We start from the raw sequence: 18,188 nt of genomic DNA, 5'->3' as shown, positions 1-18,188 counted from the left end.
ATTTTCACATTTTCTGACAAGCTTATATTACCAATCGACAATTTCTGAATATTGAATTTTTTTTTAAAACAATAATAGAATACCTTTAGAACTATATTGGTAAGCGTAGGATATATTTATGCGAATGTCCTTCATACAAAATATAGAGATAATGATACGCTGTGTTTAATCTATCTAAAAGAATTGAAATTGATATACGAACCTGTTTAATCAACTATTTGATAATATGTAAAATAAGTGCACACACACATACACACGCAGAATATACCTATTTAAAGTCAATTTAAACCAAATTAAATCGTGTTCTAGCAGGTATTAAAGAACAACGACATTCTTGTCGATTCAGTTTTTCACACGTTTTAATTGCTGAATAGAACTCGTTTAAGTTACGTTTCACTCAATTAAAGAAGCATATGTATGCAATTTTCACCTACTTTGACAACAAATATTTAAATTGATTGGATTTGATTGGAATGCGATTAAAGAACAATAAACAAACTGATTATAATTGTAAAAAAATGATGTCCAGACTGCAATATAAAAATGTCTTTTTGTATATACAATACAATACAATACAGTTTATTTGCTTTAAACATTATAACAACGTTTCTAGCATAATAATAGACAGGTAACATAGTTATTAGCAACAATATGCAAAACAAAATGTTATGAAATCTATGTTAGCGGAGGGATATTTGGATATTTGTTATATGACAAAAATATAAATCTTTATTTGATTTTTTTTTTGTGATGAAAAACAAAGATTACTACATAAATTAAGAGAAAAATGTTAATTACCTCTTCTTTTAAAGGGCAAAGTATAAATATCTTGATAAATTTTGAGTCATTTCTAGAATTAGATGATAAGATACTTTCAAACTTTGTGATGTTGGCCAATGGCAATAATAACTTGGCAAATATTTTATTCTTATATCTCTATAGTAAAGGCAGACCAACAAGAAATGATATTCGTCCTCAATTTGATTAGAATTGCAAAAGGTACATAGTCGATTTTGCCTGGGTGTGTCGTCATATCTTTCCAGTTTTCAATACGTAAATTATGTGCTGATATTCTGTATTTAGTTAAAGCTATTCTAAATTTTTGTTCACAAACATCTGAAAAATATTTCTTCAACATAAAATCGTGTTTGTATATTGAATAAAAATGTAAGCGACTAGAATTATTTATTTCACAGTACCAATTTTGTTTGTAAGTATCAATAACTCTTAACTTAATCTCTTCAAACGGAATGTCTATATCAAACTGACAATGCCAAATATAACTGAAACCGTGACTATCTAATATCATTTTGATTTGAGTTGCCCAATTTTGAGAGAAATGTGTACCCAATACTTAAGCATATTTATTTTTCTATTACATTCCATCGGTAATCGTCCAGTTTCACCATATAGTGCACATAAATTGGTTGACTTTTTGACGCAAAGAACCCGTCGTAAAAAAATTTTGTATGTACAGCTTCGATATCTGGTGCTTTATGACTGCCCGATATTTGTGAACCAAAGTTAAGAACGGAACCGACAAGAGTATCAAATAACGAAAGCTTTTGGGACATTGAAAATTCGGCGTAATTAAGTATTTTAAATAAATTAAATAAAGAAAATGAAGCATGTTGCGAAATACTTTTTTGGGTACGAAACCAGTTACCATTTTTAAACAAAGTTATTCCTATATATTTAAAAGAGGGAACTATTTCAATTAGAGTGTTGTCAATGTAAAAATCAAATGTCGTATGTCTGCCACGTTTCAAAAATCATAGCTTTTGTTTTAGAAGTAATTAATCTTTAATCCCAAATATTACAATAATTAACGACATCGTTTAACATTAACTGTAAGGAAACTGGCGAAGAAGAAAATAGTGCCTGGTCGTCGCATATAGAAGTAGAAACAGTTTAAGCTCGTTTAAAGTGAAAATCCCATCAAGGTCTGAAATTAATATATTGTGTTATGTCGTTTGACGAACAGCATAAAAGAGAGATGAACTGGGGTCTCCCTGTTTTAGGCCTATATTTGAGCTAATATTCTGAATATGAAGTTTTATACCTTACACATGATTTAACAGTCTTGTACATAGATTTTATAGCGTTCACTAATTTGAGACTTACGTTTTCTGAAATGAGTTTTTGCCATAGAAATGATCTTTCAATCTTATCAAAACACTGTTGGTAATCAATAAAGATGCAGTATAATTTCTTCCCCGAATTAATGACTTTAGCAATTATAGAATGTAAAATAAATATATGCAATCAATAATTGACTTCCCTTTCTGAAAACCAAATTGATTTTTTGAAATTTTGTCATGTTCATTCATGTATATACTTTATAATATTTTTTTGCAAACGTGTCATTAAAACATTGTTTTGTTTTTTCTTTTTAAATTTTCTTCATTTATAGCGAAAAATATATTAAATCTAAATCTGGATAGGTGTAAAATCGTTCCATGGTGTCTCATATATTCTAAAGTTACACTTTTGTTCATAGAATAATTGATGCATAACATATAAAAAAAAAATATTCTGGTCCGAAAAGTCCAAAATAATGGTCCGAAGTGTCTAACACATGATCCCATATGTCCAACACATGGTCCGAAATGTCCAAAACAATGGTCCGAAGTGTCTAACGCATGATCCGAAATGTCCAACACATGGTCCGAAATGTCCAAAAATCTGGTCCGAAATGTCCCTAAATATGGTCCGAAGTGTCCCAAAATCTGGTCCGAAATGTCTGGTCCGAAACGTCCATGGTCCGAAATGTCCTATTACCCCAAAAATTTTGTGTCAGTTTCAATCAATCTCTTGCAAGTTTTTTTAAGACATATGTTAAACTCTCTGATAATGTATCAAATGTTAAAATAATTCAATAATGATAAATAGGGGACGAGTTTGGGGCCTAGTTGACTACAGGACGGAATTCACTCGAAATTGTTTACTTTTGATATTTGGTCGTGTTCAACCTTTTCTCTTAATTTCATGACGCATGCGTATTTCGACGTGGCATTGAAAACTTCCGGTAAAAACAAAATAAAAAACGACAAAGTTAGTGTAATCATTTATTATAATTTGAAGTACAATCACCAGAAAAATGGCTCAAACGTTTCAACAAGAATATATGCAGATGCCACCTATGACACGGACATACACAACTGCGTGTGTCTTGACAACGTTGGCTGTGGTAAAGTTTTATCAATTTTGCTGTTATTTTCATTTTCATTCACTGACTTTCACATGTTGTATATGTACTGCACTTGTCATTGAATTTATAATATGTTGTTTTTATTAAATCAACTTAATTTTTGTTACTTTTATTGTAGACAACATTTTTATAGTTTGTAGTGTAATATTTAATTTATCTCTTGTTTTATTTCTGTTTTTCAGCAACTGGATGTGATTACACCTTTTCAGATCTACTTTAACCCTGATCTTATATTCAAAAATTATCAGGTGAGAAACCGTTTTTAAATCTTAGCTTGCTGGAGTAGTGGAACTAATGGGTCAAAACATTGTAGCTCTGTTTACTGTCAAGACATAGGAATGTGCATTGCAAGCATTAGTAAGACTGCATGTCTTCTCAAGCCAGGGCGTCAGTGGGCGAGTGGTTAGTCGTTGATTTCAAATAACTTGCCCCTGACTGCTGTGGGTTTGAATTCCATCAGGGTCTTTGGATTCTTTTAATGTCAGAAAGCTAACAAGCTTGCCTACAGAATGTCAATGGTTCTACTGAGGACCCTGTTTTGTGCCTTAAATAATGCATGGAGGGGCACCTCAGACCTGAGGTCTCCTCATCCAGTGAAACTTGAAAGCTAGAGGCCATAAACTTGACCTCTCCTTTTTTGATGCAATGTGTATAAAATGATGCATTTTCTTCATATAGTTTGATTTAAAGCAACACACTTCCAAACTTGTGTTAATTTTAATGAAATCTTAGAAAAATATTCTGTGGAGTAAAAAGTTGCGAAGTTTACAAATCATGTGATTTAATCTAGTCTAAGCCACTTACCTATTAACAAAAATCACTTAAAAATTGTAAAATTTTATAGGATCTAATCATCAAATCTAGTACAGGCTGTCAACCAATTCCTATATTCCTATAAAACTCCTATATTTTGGGTCGGAATCCTATATTTTAAAAAACCTCCTATTTTTCCTATATTCTCCTATATTTTGAATATTTTTCCTATATTTTTAAAAAAATATATTGCCGAGGAATTCAAAGAGATTTAAATTTTGGTACTGCTTTTGGCCTTTTGTATTTTACAGGTAAGAGAATGTGTATGGCTGCATCAGCATCACATTACTATGCTCAAGGCTGCTGGGCTCCACATAGCCATCTGCATGGTCACCATGAAAAGCAGTGCATCAGTATGTCAACTTTATTTTAGGTGACCATTCAGATGATGGTCATGCATTGCTGTCACTTTCTGCTGATGCTGTGGTTCAAAGCTAATGCAGGCTGTCCAGCATCCCTAAAATTCCTAAAAAAGTGAAAAATTTGAAGGGAATTCCTAAAAATGCCCTATTTTTTCACTGAAATTCCTAATTATTTTTATCTTTTGTCATAAACATACTTATAACTTGTAACCCTGTAAACATAACTCAAAGTCGACCATGTTTTAAACATGGTAAAAAATGATTTGGCCATGACTTGCCAACACAAAATTGATGACATTGAAATGGTTTCGTTTCAACTAAAAGCTACTTTGACTATGTCAGTAACATTGCTTTTTCATAATCAAAGCAGTTGTTTATAATCTGTCATTAATAATCATGTTGACAGTTAACAGCAAAAACACTACCATATCATTGTCCTGAAATTAAATCATAACCATAAGAGTCCACTTATTCTGGAATATTTTGACACTGTTTTGCCAACTCCAGATATCTTGAATTTTATGTTTGTTCATTTTATCCAAATTTCTGAAGTGGTCCATTTGTATCATATCATATTTGAAAATGATCATTATGAAGCTGTTGTAACACATTCTTAATTAAAAACATTTATAAATAGTTGTCAAAAATTTATGTACAATCTCTTTTATTTGAAATCTGCATAATATCAAAACAACATTGTAAAGTACTGAATGGGTTAACATATCCTTTGAAAAATTAATTCTTTCCCTCATACTTATTTATCCTTTTCATATCTTTGTAGGAGAAATTGCTTATTTTGCCACAAAGTTATCAATTTCATTCAGTTCTTGTTCTTTCATTCATATGGTGCAATTTAGGAAAAGGCAGACTCATATAATTAATCACACTCAAAATAATTTGGCAGTTCAGTAATATAAAGCTCATTTCCAATTACAATGTACACACATTTTGCAATTATGTGATCTAGATAAACTGCAATTGAATGGTCTGTGTGATGAACTTTTTTGATGTGCAATTCTTTGTGTTGATTATAGATGCTTCCCATTTATTCAAATGACTGTACTAATAGGCTAGGCATTTTAGCCAAAAATAAGACCCAACCTCAAACAAATTCCTTCAGAAAAGATATTTGCATATTTGTTATCTACTATATATGTGTTGCTACAGAAAAAAAGTCCTCAAAAAAATTCGAAGTATAAAATGCTAAAAATGTCATGTTTTGAAATCATGTGTTTTCAATTAGAAAAATCTGTGAAATTAAATAACCCAGATATTCTACGGAAATATGGTCATTAACAAAGTAACACATTAATACACAAACATGCTTTATTTAATCAAAAACACTTCAACCAATGTTGATTACATTCAAAAAGTCGCAACACTGCATAATCTATACATCATCATTTAGACTGGTATAAAACATTACCCCACCCACTAATGATAAAATTTTTTTTTTACTTTTAGTCAGATTCCATTAAATATTCTTACAAGTTAGCTCTACCAAGAATAAAGTTGTATGAATCTATCTAAATTCATATTATAATTCAAAATTGCAATACATTTTACACGAATAATTATTATTTATATACATTGTATTTGCATTTCTGTTCTGAAAATCAATCCTTCAAGTAAATATCTTACCAATGCTAAATTGCACTTACTTTACCATGGAAGTTTTGTAAAAAAATTTATTGAAAAAAGACATTTTAAAATAAAATGAATCTTCTGAATGTTAAGACACTGAAAAAACACAATGTTATTTCATCATTTGTGTCACGAGGCCCGACTATCCATATAGTCTGACAACGCTACACATGTATATATACATATTGCCCTGCCCTTGTTCAATTCTCCACTTTTCGGCCGGTGCTGTTGAAACCTTTAGCCTATACCCTTTTCACAGAGACACATTGTTTCGCATCTGTAAAATAAATGTTACAACATAGTATGATAAATAAAAATGCGAACTTTGCATTCTGCTTTTAAAATAAAACAATTGTATGTCAAACTGAAAATGTAGGTACTATGAAAAGCGAGAAGCGAGATAGGATTGTGCTTTTAGATTTATATTTTTATATTGAATTATCTACAAATAATTCATACATTAATGAGGCACGTTTAGCCTCAGCAAAAACGTGCCTCAGCTTTCTTCTTCAGAAAATAGGTTTCATGTTATATTGTTATAACAAATTTAAAGCGTGTAAATTGCCTATCGGCTGAAAGAAGCGCCGACTGTGAAACAGCATAATGTGCCATATAATTAGGAAATACTGAACAAACCGGCACCTATACTTTCATACAGATAACTAAATTGGAAGTTTTGGTCGAGTGTTTAAGGTCACTGACTTCAAAACACTTGCTTCTTACGGTGTTAACGATGTAGGATGTATGTTCGAGTCCTGCCAGGGTTTTGGAATCTATTATCTGACATAGCTATCCCAAACTGACTTATAGAATATTGGTGGTTCTATGCGCTAAAAATAATACCTATGTCACACTTTTTCCTTCACCAGTAAAGCTTGAAAGTTATTGTATGACCTGTAAAGTGTTGATGTGACATAAAAACAAACAAACAAATCTCTGATCTTAGTAATTCCGAGAATGTAAGAAAACTGAATTCCCTTTAGAAAAGTTATATATGCAGTAGCACACAAAATTGAATCTGGTACACCAACTGTGTATTAAAGATATAGAGGGTTTTTCTTTGATTTACCTGTAAATTGCTTTTCAAAAATGCTGGATCTTTTCAAACATAACTCATTTAGCCTCTCCTAACTTGGATATATGGAAAATTCTTGCCACATCCAATCAACGTATTGATTTATGTTCGCCAAAATATAAAAGGCTGGACTCTCGCTAAATATTGTCTTCTGCAATCAACCATCCCATACTATGTTTAGCCCTTCCTCTGAAAATAAGATATATAAAGTCCATAAATCATTATCAAAAAGATATTAAAAAGAAATAGTATTGAAATGATATAATATGATATAACAGGGAAACGCCTGAGAAAATGTTGGTATGAGCAAACTCTTTTGTATGTGCATTAATTATAATCATGCTGTAAAACAATGATGTAAATTTGTGTTGATATATCAATTTCTGTTGTATTAACAAACCTGAAAGACACATTCAATTAGATATATCTACGTAAAAAGCCATTTTTCTCTCGCATCCCATTACCCCTTGTGTAGAAGTCATGTGTCTATCCATCTTCTAACTAAATATACAACAATACAACAACTGTTCTATGATTGCTGACAACAACATGGAAAACATTACTATAAATATACATACAACTGCCACTGGTATCATGAGGGTAGATTATCAAGCTACACAAAGTTGTAAAACAAAATCATTTTCAACAGATGAATGCCATATTTGTATATGATTATCAATAACTCTTTGTTTAAATATTTTTGGAAATAATTTACTATCTACGATATTATTTTCAAAAAAGTATTCGGATAAACCATACATATCTAGCATTTCTTTAACATTTGATACCCATTTTTTTCCATTTATAACAATCAGATAAACTTAATTCATATGTCATCCGTAAAATTTAATTAAAATATTCTTACGTATCAATTTATATACAATGGGAAACGACCGAGTTCGCCGTATATACGAACATTGCTTGTATTGGCTCTAACATTTAAAATTATTTCACAATATTTCAAGTGAATACGCTCAATTATCTTTTGATTTGCTATAACCCCATACTCTCAGATGCATATGATATGATTGAGCCTACAAAAAAATAAAATAATTGGCATAATAATTTGGGTTTTAAATCCATGTCTTCTGTTAAGAAGTAAAAATAATGTATAAAGTTCCAGTAACAACTTCCTCATTAATAGGTAATAGTTTTAGCTTGATTACACCCTATTGGGTGTAATATAACATATAACATGCTTGAATATTATCATTTCGCTTAAAAATGCATTAAAATGTATTACAAAATACGTTTGTTTACATCAAGTTAACATATTATTTGTTTTAATTATGATTTCCACAATTCAAAAAACATGCCAACTCTTTGAAATAAGTCAAATTTAACATTTTAAAAATATCCCTAGATTTTCGTGATTTTGGTCACAACACGCTTCCGTAGAAAGAAAAAATTACATAACTTGTGCATACACATTTTTTTTAAATACTCAGTAAGATGTGTGGTTAATTCTGTGTCATTTTAGACAATTGTACAAAAGGAAGCAATGTAGAACAGTGAGTAAAAGATAAACTCTTTTTTAAGGATTACTTCATTCAAAATTGAGTTTAAAATCGCGAAATTATATGACACATTTTGTCATCTGCATAATCGATTAATTGGTGGTCAATTAAATCTATCTACTGACATATTTTTCCCTAATTTATACAGAAGAATATAAAAAAAACTAAAATTACTCACCCTTGCACTAGGAATGCTGGAATTGAATTAACTTCAGATCTTTCAACGAAAATATAATAAACGTGACGTCACCGAACGTGCATAAAATTAAAGTATGGTGTAATTTAAGAGACACATTTAAATATCGATTTTTACTAAATCTTTATGATCGATTTTTCAGGATTCTACAAGGAGATTTTTTGAGGACTTTTTTCTCAAAATGTAGATAATGTTTATCTTTTATTTAATCGTGAAAACACTTGTGAAGGAATTAGTTTTACCTTAATTTCTATTATGACTGGCCTATAAGGCAAATGCCTTTTTACTTTTTAGTTTTTACCTACTTTTACAAAAAAATTCATTTGTCCATAATAATTATCAAAAGCTGCATTGTGCAAGAATTTCACTAATAAGAATTCCTTTTAGACACTTGTGGTTATAACATTCCCAAAACATAGGTAGAACATGTTCTTTTTGACATGTTCAGCCATTTTAAAAAATATGGTTTGAACATGATTTGACTGACCATTTCCGCAGGGGAGGCAGTTGACAAGTGAGTCCACACTGGTAGAACCTTTGCTCTATTACTAAACTATAGCATTATTTGTGAGTTACTTTTGTGTCAAATATGCAAAGGTTAGCCCACATCATGGTCTTTTGGGACCTTAGTTTATTTAGTCATAAAATTGCAAATTTTAGCCCTAAAATTTCTATTACGTATCCTAAATTTCCTAATTTTAGCCCTAAAATTTCTGAAATATTACCGTAAAATTTGCCCTAAGTTTATGTCGGAAGGTGCTGGACAGCCTGCTAATGGTTTCCTTCACTTATACGGTAGACATTTTATTGTAGAAACAGCATGTGTAAAAGTAAGAATAATTTACATTTATATAAGCATTGGTAAGTTAAACAATTTAAGTTGAAAACTCCTATTTTTTTGCCTCAAAATGGTCCAAAAACTCCTATATTTCCTGCTAAAACATTCCTATATTCTTCCTTTATTTCGGATAAGACCTGGTTGACAGCCTGCTAGTAGAGTTTTGGTGATAAAAAATAACTTTTGTCATACTTAAACTTTTCAAATTTAATACCTTCAAAGTTTCACATGAATTAAGAATATTAATTCCTTTTCTTAAAACAATAAATTTTAAAATTTTACAATGTTATACATACTACCGTAGATATGTTACAGAATTGGTAAAGTTCATTTTTCAGCAAAAACAATGTGACATGAATGAAAGCACATATTCTTTCTGTTGTAGGTATGGCGGCTTTTTACGAACTTTATGTATTTTGGACCAATTGGTTTTAACTTTCTATTCAATCTGATTTTCACATATCGATATTGTCGTATGTTAGAGGAGGGCTCATTTCGAGGGAAGACAGCGGATTTTTTCTTCATGTTTATATTTGGTGGATCATTAATGATTGTATCCTTTCTATTGTAAGATTTTAATTCTGTACAAGCATGGCATGCTAGAAATGATATACAAGAAATGACATGCCATAAATGATGGTCAGACAATGTCTTGCTAGAAATCAAATGACATGCTAGAAATGTTATACCAGAAATGACATGCTAGAAATGATGTGCTAGGAATTACATGATAGTAATGTAATGTAAGAAATGACATGTCAGAAATGTCCTGTTAAAAATGTCTTGGCCAAAAAAGATATGCTGGAAATAACATGAAAGTAATGTCATGCTAAATCAATATGCTAGAAATGTCTTGCCAGATATAGTATGCTAGGAATGACATACCAGAATTGATATGACAGTAATGTCATGACTAAAATGATGTGTTAGAAATGACATACCAGACATGTCAACTTATGCTAGAAATGTCATGCTAGAATGATATGATAGTTATATCATGCCAGATATGATATGCTAGAAAATTCTGAAATGAATGCCAGAATGGACATGCTAGAAACAAATAACATGCTAAAATTATCATGTTGCTAGAAATGGTGTGGCAGCATTACCTTGTCACAAATGACATTCCAGAGATGTTTTGTACTCACCTCTAAATGTCACAAAATGTCTTTGAAACAGTATGACAAAAAACACTAAATACCGGTATCAGTACTTAAAACTCTCTGTCTGTCTGTCTGTTAAACAAATGCTTCCTTAACATAACTTCAGATTGTTGCTCTTTTTGTAAATCTAGTGTTTTTAGGTAGTGCATTTACAATTATGTTAGTTTATGTGTGGAGTCGACGTAATCCTTATGTAAGGATGAACTTTTTTGGACTAATGAATTTCCAAGCTCCATACTTACCTTGGGTGCTTTTGGGATTCTCATTATTACTGGGAAATTCTGTTATAGTGGATTTAATGGGTAAGTGATCTTTATTTGTGTTTTAATTGTTAAATGTAGCCTGCCTGTGCCATGTTTATGAATAAGTTAATAATTGAGTAAACAGTTGTTGATGAAAATTAAGAGTCTGCGTCCTAGTTTGGAATGAGGTGGTCTCTACTGTTAGTGTAACAGAAATTTATTAGAATTTCGTTATTAGAATTTCAGCAAAATACTGACATGATTTACTTTTTAAGAAATAATTACAATTTGATACTGTACAATATCATAATTTTGGTTAAGTATTACATGTATATAAAAGAAATGCCATTAAAATGTTTCCTACTTATTTAAGTTATCATCATTTTAATCATAAAAGTTGTAATGGAATTTTGAAATTGACCCAGTGTTTGTGAAATAAATTATACATTTGTATATAATATATATATAATAAGTATATGTTAAAATATTACCAGAATGGGTCGATATCTCACCTATTTCAGTCAGCATGTGTGGTTTGATTTATATATATTTTTACTGATCTTTAAAGAAAAATATATGCCAGTCCTTTAAAACACCAAGCAAATTATAGATTCGGGAACTATAAAAATTGTTTTTTTTTTTTTTTTTTTTCTTTATATTTTTTGTAAACAAGCTTTAGTTATTTCAGTACTTGGAGAGCAAAAATGTCATAAAATGTCATTTGACGATATTAAAGTAAATGTGTTTCCAAAGCACATACAAAATTTTGCCGTCATACCTCTATCATTATCCTTACAGTGAATATCTTTTCATTCCGTGGCCAAGTGGTTAAGGTTGCTGACTTCAAACCATTTGCCCCTCACTGCTGTGGGTTCGAATCCCGACAGGGACTTTGGATTCTGCTTACGGAACGTCAGTGGTTGTACTTAGGTGCCTGTTCATGCCTGAAATAATGCAAGGAAGGGCACCTGAGGTCTTCCTCCACCAGTAAAGCTGTAATGTTGCCAAATGACCAATACTGTGTCGGTGTGACGTAAAACCCAATCAAACAATCAAACTTTTCATTATGAAGTGTAAAAGCGGTAAAAAAAATTGTGGCGCAATGGGCATTATATTCTTTAGAATATTTATAAATACTGGTATCATAATTTATTTTATTAGTAAAAGTTAACATAGATGTATTTATTATTTACAGGTATTGCAGTAGGACATATATATTTCTTTTTGGAAGATATTTTTCCACAACAACCTGGTGGTTTCAAGATTTTAAGAACTCCAGGATTTTTGTAAGTTTTATATTAATTGTGTCACAAAAGGAAATATAAAAGAGGTTATTGTATAGGAATGCAATCATTTAAAAGGCTATCCTATGCATTGCTGGTTGAAAACTTAAATAGTATTAAGTGGATTGGTCTACAATTGGCACATTTTCTAATAATGATAAAAAAAACCAACATAAATGTATCATTTGGATATTTTTATGAGAAAGAAATGTTGATATAGTTATAAGTGTTTTAATATGACATTTATAGGATGAATGATAATATTATACATGTATGTTCATATTTAAATTATAAATGGTACTACAGAATTTCCATTTTAGACTATTTAACTATAATACATAAAACATTGATTGAATTCCGTTTATAGTTAAATGGACATGTTTTAATGATGAATATTTATGATATCATACAAGAGAGAGGTAAATAAGGGAAGTAACTTGTACACAACATATATAGTTTATACTTGAATTGTCTCCCTTAGTTTAAAATTTGAATTGTCTGATAACTTTTTGTTGATAAGGAAACTAACTGTTGCACAATCTAAATTCTAATACATTGCTGATATATTTCAAAGTTGTTTCACATTGTTTTTAGGGAAACATCTCAAATGATAATTTCTTTTCTCTTCATTTCAGAAAAACAATATTTGATGCTAGAGAAGATGATCCGAACTATAACCCGTTACCAGAGGAGCGCCCTGGAGGGTTTGACTGGGGTGAAGGTCAGAGGGCAGGGGAGCAAGATGAAAGGGATCATCAAGAATGAACTTTGAGCACTCACTATTGACGGGATCTGTGCATAATTTTAGATAAAAACAATAATGTGATATGGATTGCTAATACCTGGAAAAATCTTGTTTTGCGAATCCATGAGAATTTTTTTCTTTTTGACTATGGGGAAAGATATATTTATATTGAAAGGTAAAAGAATAATGAAAGTTGACACCTGGACTTTTTCAACGAATGAAGTGCAAATGTGTTGCGGCCATCTGGATGACACGGGGATAATTGGATATGATGATACTGTGTTTAGAGTGACCTTAAGTGAATGATGAGTCTATGTATTGATTCATTAAAGGCACAGAAAGCCTCAGAAATTACGACATTTTTTTCCTTCCTTAAATAGGACAAACATTTGTTTTAAACTGTTTGTTGAATTGGTTAAGAGCAAGTTACACATACTTGATTACCACTAGAAGAAAGTAGCACTTAATGTTATAGTATTTGAGCCGTGTCATGACAAAACCAACATAATGGTTTTGCGACCAGCATGGATCCAGACCAGCCTGCGCATCCGCGCAGTCTGATCAGGATCCATGCTGTTCGCTTACCAACCCTTTTACAAGTCGAGAAACAGATAGCGAACAGCATGGATCCTGATCAGACTGCGCGGATGTGCAGGCTGGTCTGGATCCATGCTGGTTGCAAACCCATTATGTTGGTTTTGTCGTGACACGGCTCATTTAATGTGAAATATAAACAAAGTGGTATAATCACCGTATTTTGATTTTCAAACAAAAATCACTATTACTGCACTGAATGCCAAAATATATAACAAGAAAAAGATGGGTTAGTTATATGGCCTAAGAGTAACTTTTTGAAAACTGTGATATGGCACAATAAATAAAATGGTTTTGAAAAATAGAAAATAATATCATTTTTGAGGCTTAATGGGCCTTTAAAGGGAAATAAGGGGGAATGTGCTCATATTCAATGATGAATAGACAGAGGACAGAATTTGTACCATAACCTTGATAGTAGTGATATTTATACAGTTTGCACTATATTTTTGTAATTGCGAAATTAATGTATCTGAGATGTTATGAGGGAGTTTGATGGGTATGATTTAAACTAAGTTCCCAAATTGGGAATTGGTTGTGTTTCAGTCAATGCTAAATTCAGAATACATCAGTTAATGATTCAAATTTTTGCCATTTCCATGTAAAAAATGTTGAATTCTGCTTAAGTTTGTGCTTAGGGGCATGGACAGTAGTTTGTATTTGCCAGTACCAGCTATGAACAGGCTCTGTCAAACTGAGCCTGCAACATATTTTTTTTCAGTTTCAGGCATCCTTGAAAGTTTCCATTTTTAACAAATTACCATCATAAGTTTAAATGACATGCTTTTCTTTGGTCATGTGGTAAAACAACTTAAACGGCCTAAGCATCATGTAGATTTCTATGTCAAACTGTACATCCTGATGATTATGTTATAACATCATTGTCCAAGCATTGTGTACAGTATTGTGTTTGTTATGTTAGGGCCAGATGAAATGGCATAAAAATCTCATAAAAATATAACCCATATCCTTAGTAGAGTCACTTTCACCCTTCAACAAGTGAAGTTTTCTGCAGTTATATGACATGACCAATTTTAAAGTCACAAACTGTTATTATTTAACCTAAACATGGGCTCTTTGTTTACTTGAAAGAATTACGTAGCTGCTATTATTGACAATGATATTTTTTTATTTTAAATACAAGACTATTACACAAAAAGGTTAAAGGTAGGAATTGGTTAGTTGTAATAGTTGAACCTAAGACAGTTGCCTAGGCTGTATTAGTACTAAGTAAAAAAAAAAGCATTTTCAGTCATGCATTGAAATAAAAGTCAAAATGTTCACTTCAATCAATAATACTTCAGTAAATATTGCAAAATGCTGTCAATAATTCAATGTTTAATTCAATATTGCAATTTCCTGTCAATTATTTAATGCTTTATCAAATATTGCAATATCCTGTCAATTATTTAATGCTTTATCAAATATTGCAATATCCTGTCAAGTATTTAATGTTTAATCAAATATTGCAATATGCTGTCAATTATTCAATGTTTAATCGAATATTGCAATATTCTGTCAATTATTCAATGTTTAATCGAATTTTGCAATATTCTGTCAATTATTCAATGTTTAATCGAATATTGCAATATGCTGTCAATTATTCAATGTTTAATCAAATATTGCAATATGCTGTCAATTATTCAATGTTTAATTGAATATTGCAATATTATGTCAATTATTCAATGTTTAATCGAATTTTGCAATATTCTGTCAATTATTCAATGTTTAATCGAATATTGCAATATTCTGTCAATTATTCAATGTTTAATGGAATATTGCAATATTCTGTCAATTATTCAATGTTTAATCAAATATTGCAATATGCTGTCAATTATTCAATGTTTAATCGAATATTGCAATATTCTGTTAATTATTCAATGGTCGATCAATTATTGAAGCATTTTATCAATTATTTAATGTTTGTTCCAATATTCTTTCAATATACCTGCATTCTATCAAATATTGCAATATTCTGTCAGTTATTCAATGTTTAATCAAATATTGCAATTTGCTGTCAATTATTCAATATTTAGTCAAATATTGCAATATGGTGTCAATTATTCAATGTTTGATCAAATATTGCAATATGCTGTCAATTATTCAATGTTTAATCAAATATTGCAATATTCTGTCAATTATTCAACTTTATAAAAGTGCATTACTATGTCATATATTGCAATAACAGAAAATGTGAACTGTCCAGTGGAAAGAACTATTTTTTAAGACATTTATTGATTATTGTTTAAAACAGCAGTTTATTTTTGTATTAATATACTGGTATTATTTTGAATTGGACTTTAATGATTATTATTGTTAAAACAGTGAAACCATGGTTTTAGCATTATTTAAATTTTTTAAACCTTTTTGAGCCCCCCAACAAAACCCATAATGGGTTTTAAAATCCCCCCCGGGGGACCGCGCATCTGATAATATGCTTTTCCACACTCTATTTTATGGGGTTTTAACGATCACAGGGATCCTGATAAAAACTGCGGGGTGCGCAATTTGTTCGGGGTCCATGCTGGTGCAAACCCATTATTTGGTTTTTGGACGGGGTAGTTTTTTTGAAATACAAAAATTTTAAAAAATAGTTTTGTTTTTATAAACAACCATGTTGTATTAGAAATTTTTATTATTTCCCCAAAAAAAGAGGAACGCCTTCTTATTTTTTTTTAAGTTCATGTACATATAGGCGCTTTCTGACTAAATATTAATTTTTCTAGTCTTTTTGCACACATTTAAAGATATAGTATGCTCATTCTTGAGTAAAATATTTTAACCACATAATTTTTTTTGAAATCTATGAAATTCTTACAGAATATGTCTTAATTTGAATAAAAGAATGAATAAACTTTGTATGAGAAGCTGTGTTCAATATTAAAGGTCAAGTAAAGTTGGTCTTTTCTTTAAAAAAGCTGCCTTTTTTAATGGCACTATATACATGTATTCATATGGTGACCATTTATAGGTTGTAGGATCTTAAACATAACATATCTTCTTTGTGTGAAGTCAAAACACGTTTATTTTATATTTACAAAGAGACTGAAGCAATTAACAATACTTTTTAATTTTTAAATATGAGCATAGTCAATCTTTAAGTTTTAATACAGCCTGTTTATAATTATTACAAAAATTAGTCCGCTATGAAATTTAGAATGAAAATTAGAATCTTTCAGAATAGATGGTAATGATTCGGCCGGTGAAATTTTATTTCCTTTGGGTTTTTTTAACATTGATATTTCAGCTTTAGTTTTGACGATGGAAAGTGCCAAATTTAAACAGAAGTCTTAATTAATTTTATTATAAAAAAGGGATGGGATATAGGGAGGTGGAATGGAAGTTGATTTATTATTGAATATTTAAATGACCAGAGACAGGTCAAGTTGTTTCATGTACTTACATAACATTATTTCTCATTTATAATATCCTGGTTTTGTGACATTGTTTTGACTTAACATTATATTTGACAAAAAAATAAAGTAATTTATTAAAACAAAAGTTTTCATTTTCAATAAAAAAAAGTCATCTACATTATATTAAGCCATTTAAGTGTTGGGAAGCTTTTCAGAAATTCCCTTATTGAAGTCGAAAGCTGGCTCAAGTCGAATGCTGGCTCGTGCCTGAAATAGTGTACAAGGGATGGGACTGGTGTACAAGGTATTTATTCCACCAATAAAAATTGATTATTTTCGCCATGCGTGGTCAGTATTTTTGCCATTTCAAACTGAAAAACGAAAATAAACTTGTATTTGACATATGGTATCAGCAGTAGCGGCGTGGCCGAGTGTATGGTTAACGTGTCGGCCTGGTAATTTAAGGATTGTTGGCCGTGTGGGTGTCAACCCTGTCAGGGGCAAGCCGTTTCCGTGAGCAAGCAACTTTAAACTCGTTGCTTAGTACTGGTTGGTTCCAGGAACGGCGGATTCGAGAGTTTTTCAATTAGATTATAGTTTCCGACATAGTCAGACTAAAATAAACTGATTTGTTCACCTACATACACATGTATTATAGTAATCTAACGCATTACAAAATACACAGTACTTGAAATATTAAATTGTTATTATCTAATCTCATTTTGTGATACTAGTATGCGAGATGATCGTTTCCCAATCTCGGCTGGAGTAAACGACCCTTAAGTTGAGAGAGATAGGCAGATATATCAAATAGTATGCCGCCAAACTATTTACCCAATGCTGGTTATGTCTTAAAGATCCCGTTATTCGAATTTTTATGGTTTTATATCATAAGTATAATGCTCAAATGAAGATTTATCAATATTGTAAGTTCCAAAAAGCATTATTTGTAAAGATATTACGGAATTTACATTTTCATATTAGTAAAGGGAGGTCATTAGAAATTTATTTTCTATAAAGTCTAAGTCAATTTTTTCAATAAGAAATGAATGCATATATTTTAATGATAACATACAACGTGACATTATATATGCTGTACTTTACATATTCTTCGATGTTTGAAAATTGTTTTAGAAGCATAATTATATA

At 30.7% G+C, this 18,188-nt stretch overlaps 1 protein-coding gene and 1 long non-coding RNA gene across 2 annotated transcripts; one reads left to right on the top strand and one right to left on the bottom strand.

Annotated features, from left to right (window-relative positions):
• The first annotated feature begins 3,009 nt into the window (after positions 1 to 3,009).
• On the top strand, positions 3,010 to 13,586 carry LOC132714033 (derlin-2-like). The gene is made up of 6 exons (XM_060696764.1): positions 3,010 to 3,190; positions 3,394 to 3,459; positions 10,042 to 10,209; positions 10,926 to 11,121; positions 12,257 to 12,347; positions 12,980 to 13,586. Exons 1-6 carry the CDS (start codon positions 3,101 to 3,103, stop codon positions 13,107 to 13,109), a joined length of 741 nt encoding a protein of 246 aa, XP_060552747.1. The 5' UTR covers positions 3,010 to 3,100; the 3' UTR covers positions 13,110 to 13,586.
• On the bottom strand, positions 5,448 to 9,073 carry LOC132714039 (uncharacterized). Its single transcript, XR_009623515.1, has 3 exons — positions 8,801 to 9,073; positions 7,100 to 7,294; positions 5,448 to 6,307 (listed from the first exon to the last, which is right to left on the bottom strand). It is a non-coding gene; the product is annotated as an uncharacterized LOC132714039 (long non-coding RNA).
• Positions 13,587 to 18,188: the final 4,602 nt, after the last annotated feature.

Source organism: Ruditapes philippinarum, unplaced genomic scaffold (assembly GCF_026571515.1).
Source record: "Ruditapes philippinarum isolate M1 unplaced genomic scaffold, ASM2657151v2 ctg1941_1_1_1_1, whole genome shotgun sequence".
NCBI lineage: Eukaryota > Metazoa > Mollusca > Bivalvia > Venerida > Veneridae > Ruditapes > Ruditapes philippinarum.
The sequence above is the reverse complement of the archived record's forward strand: the minus strand, read 5'-3'. Positions and strand labels throughout refer to the sequence as shown.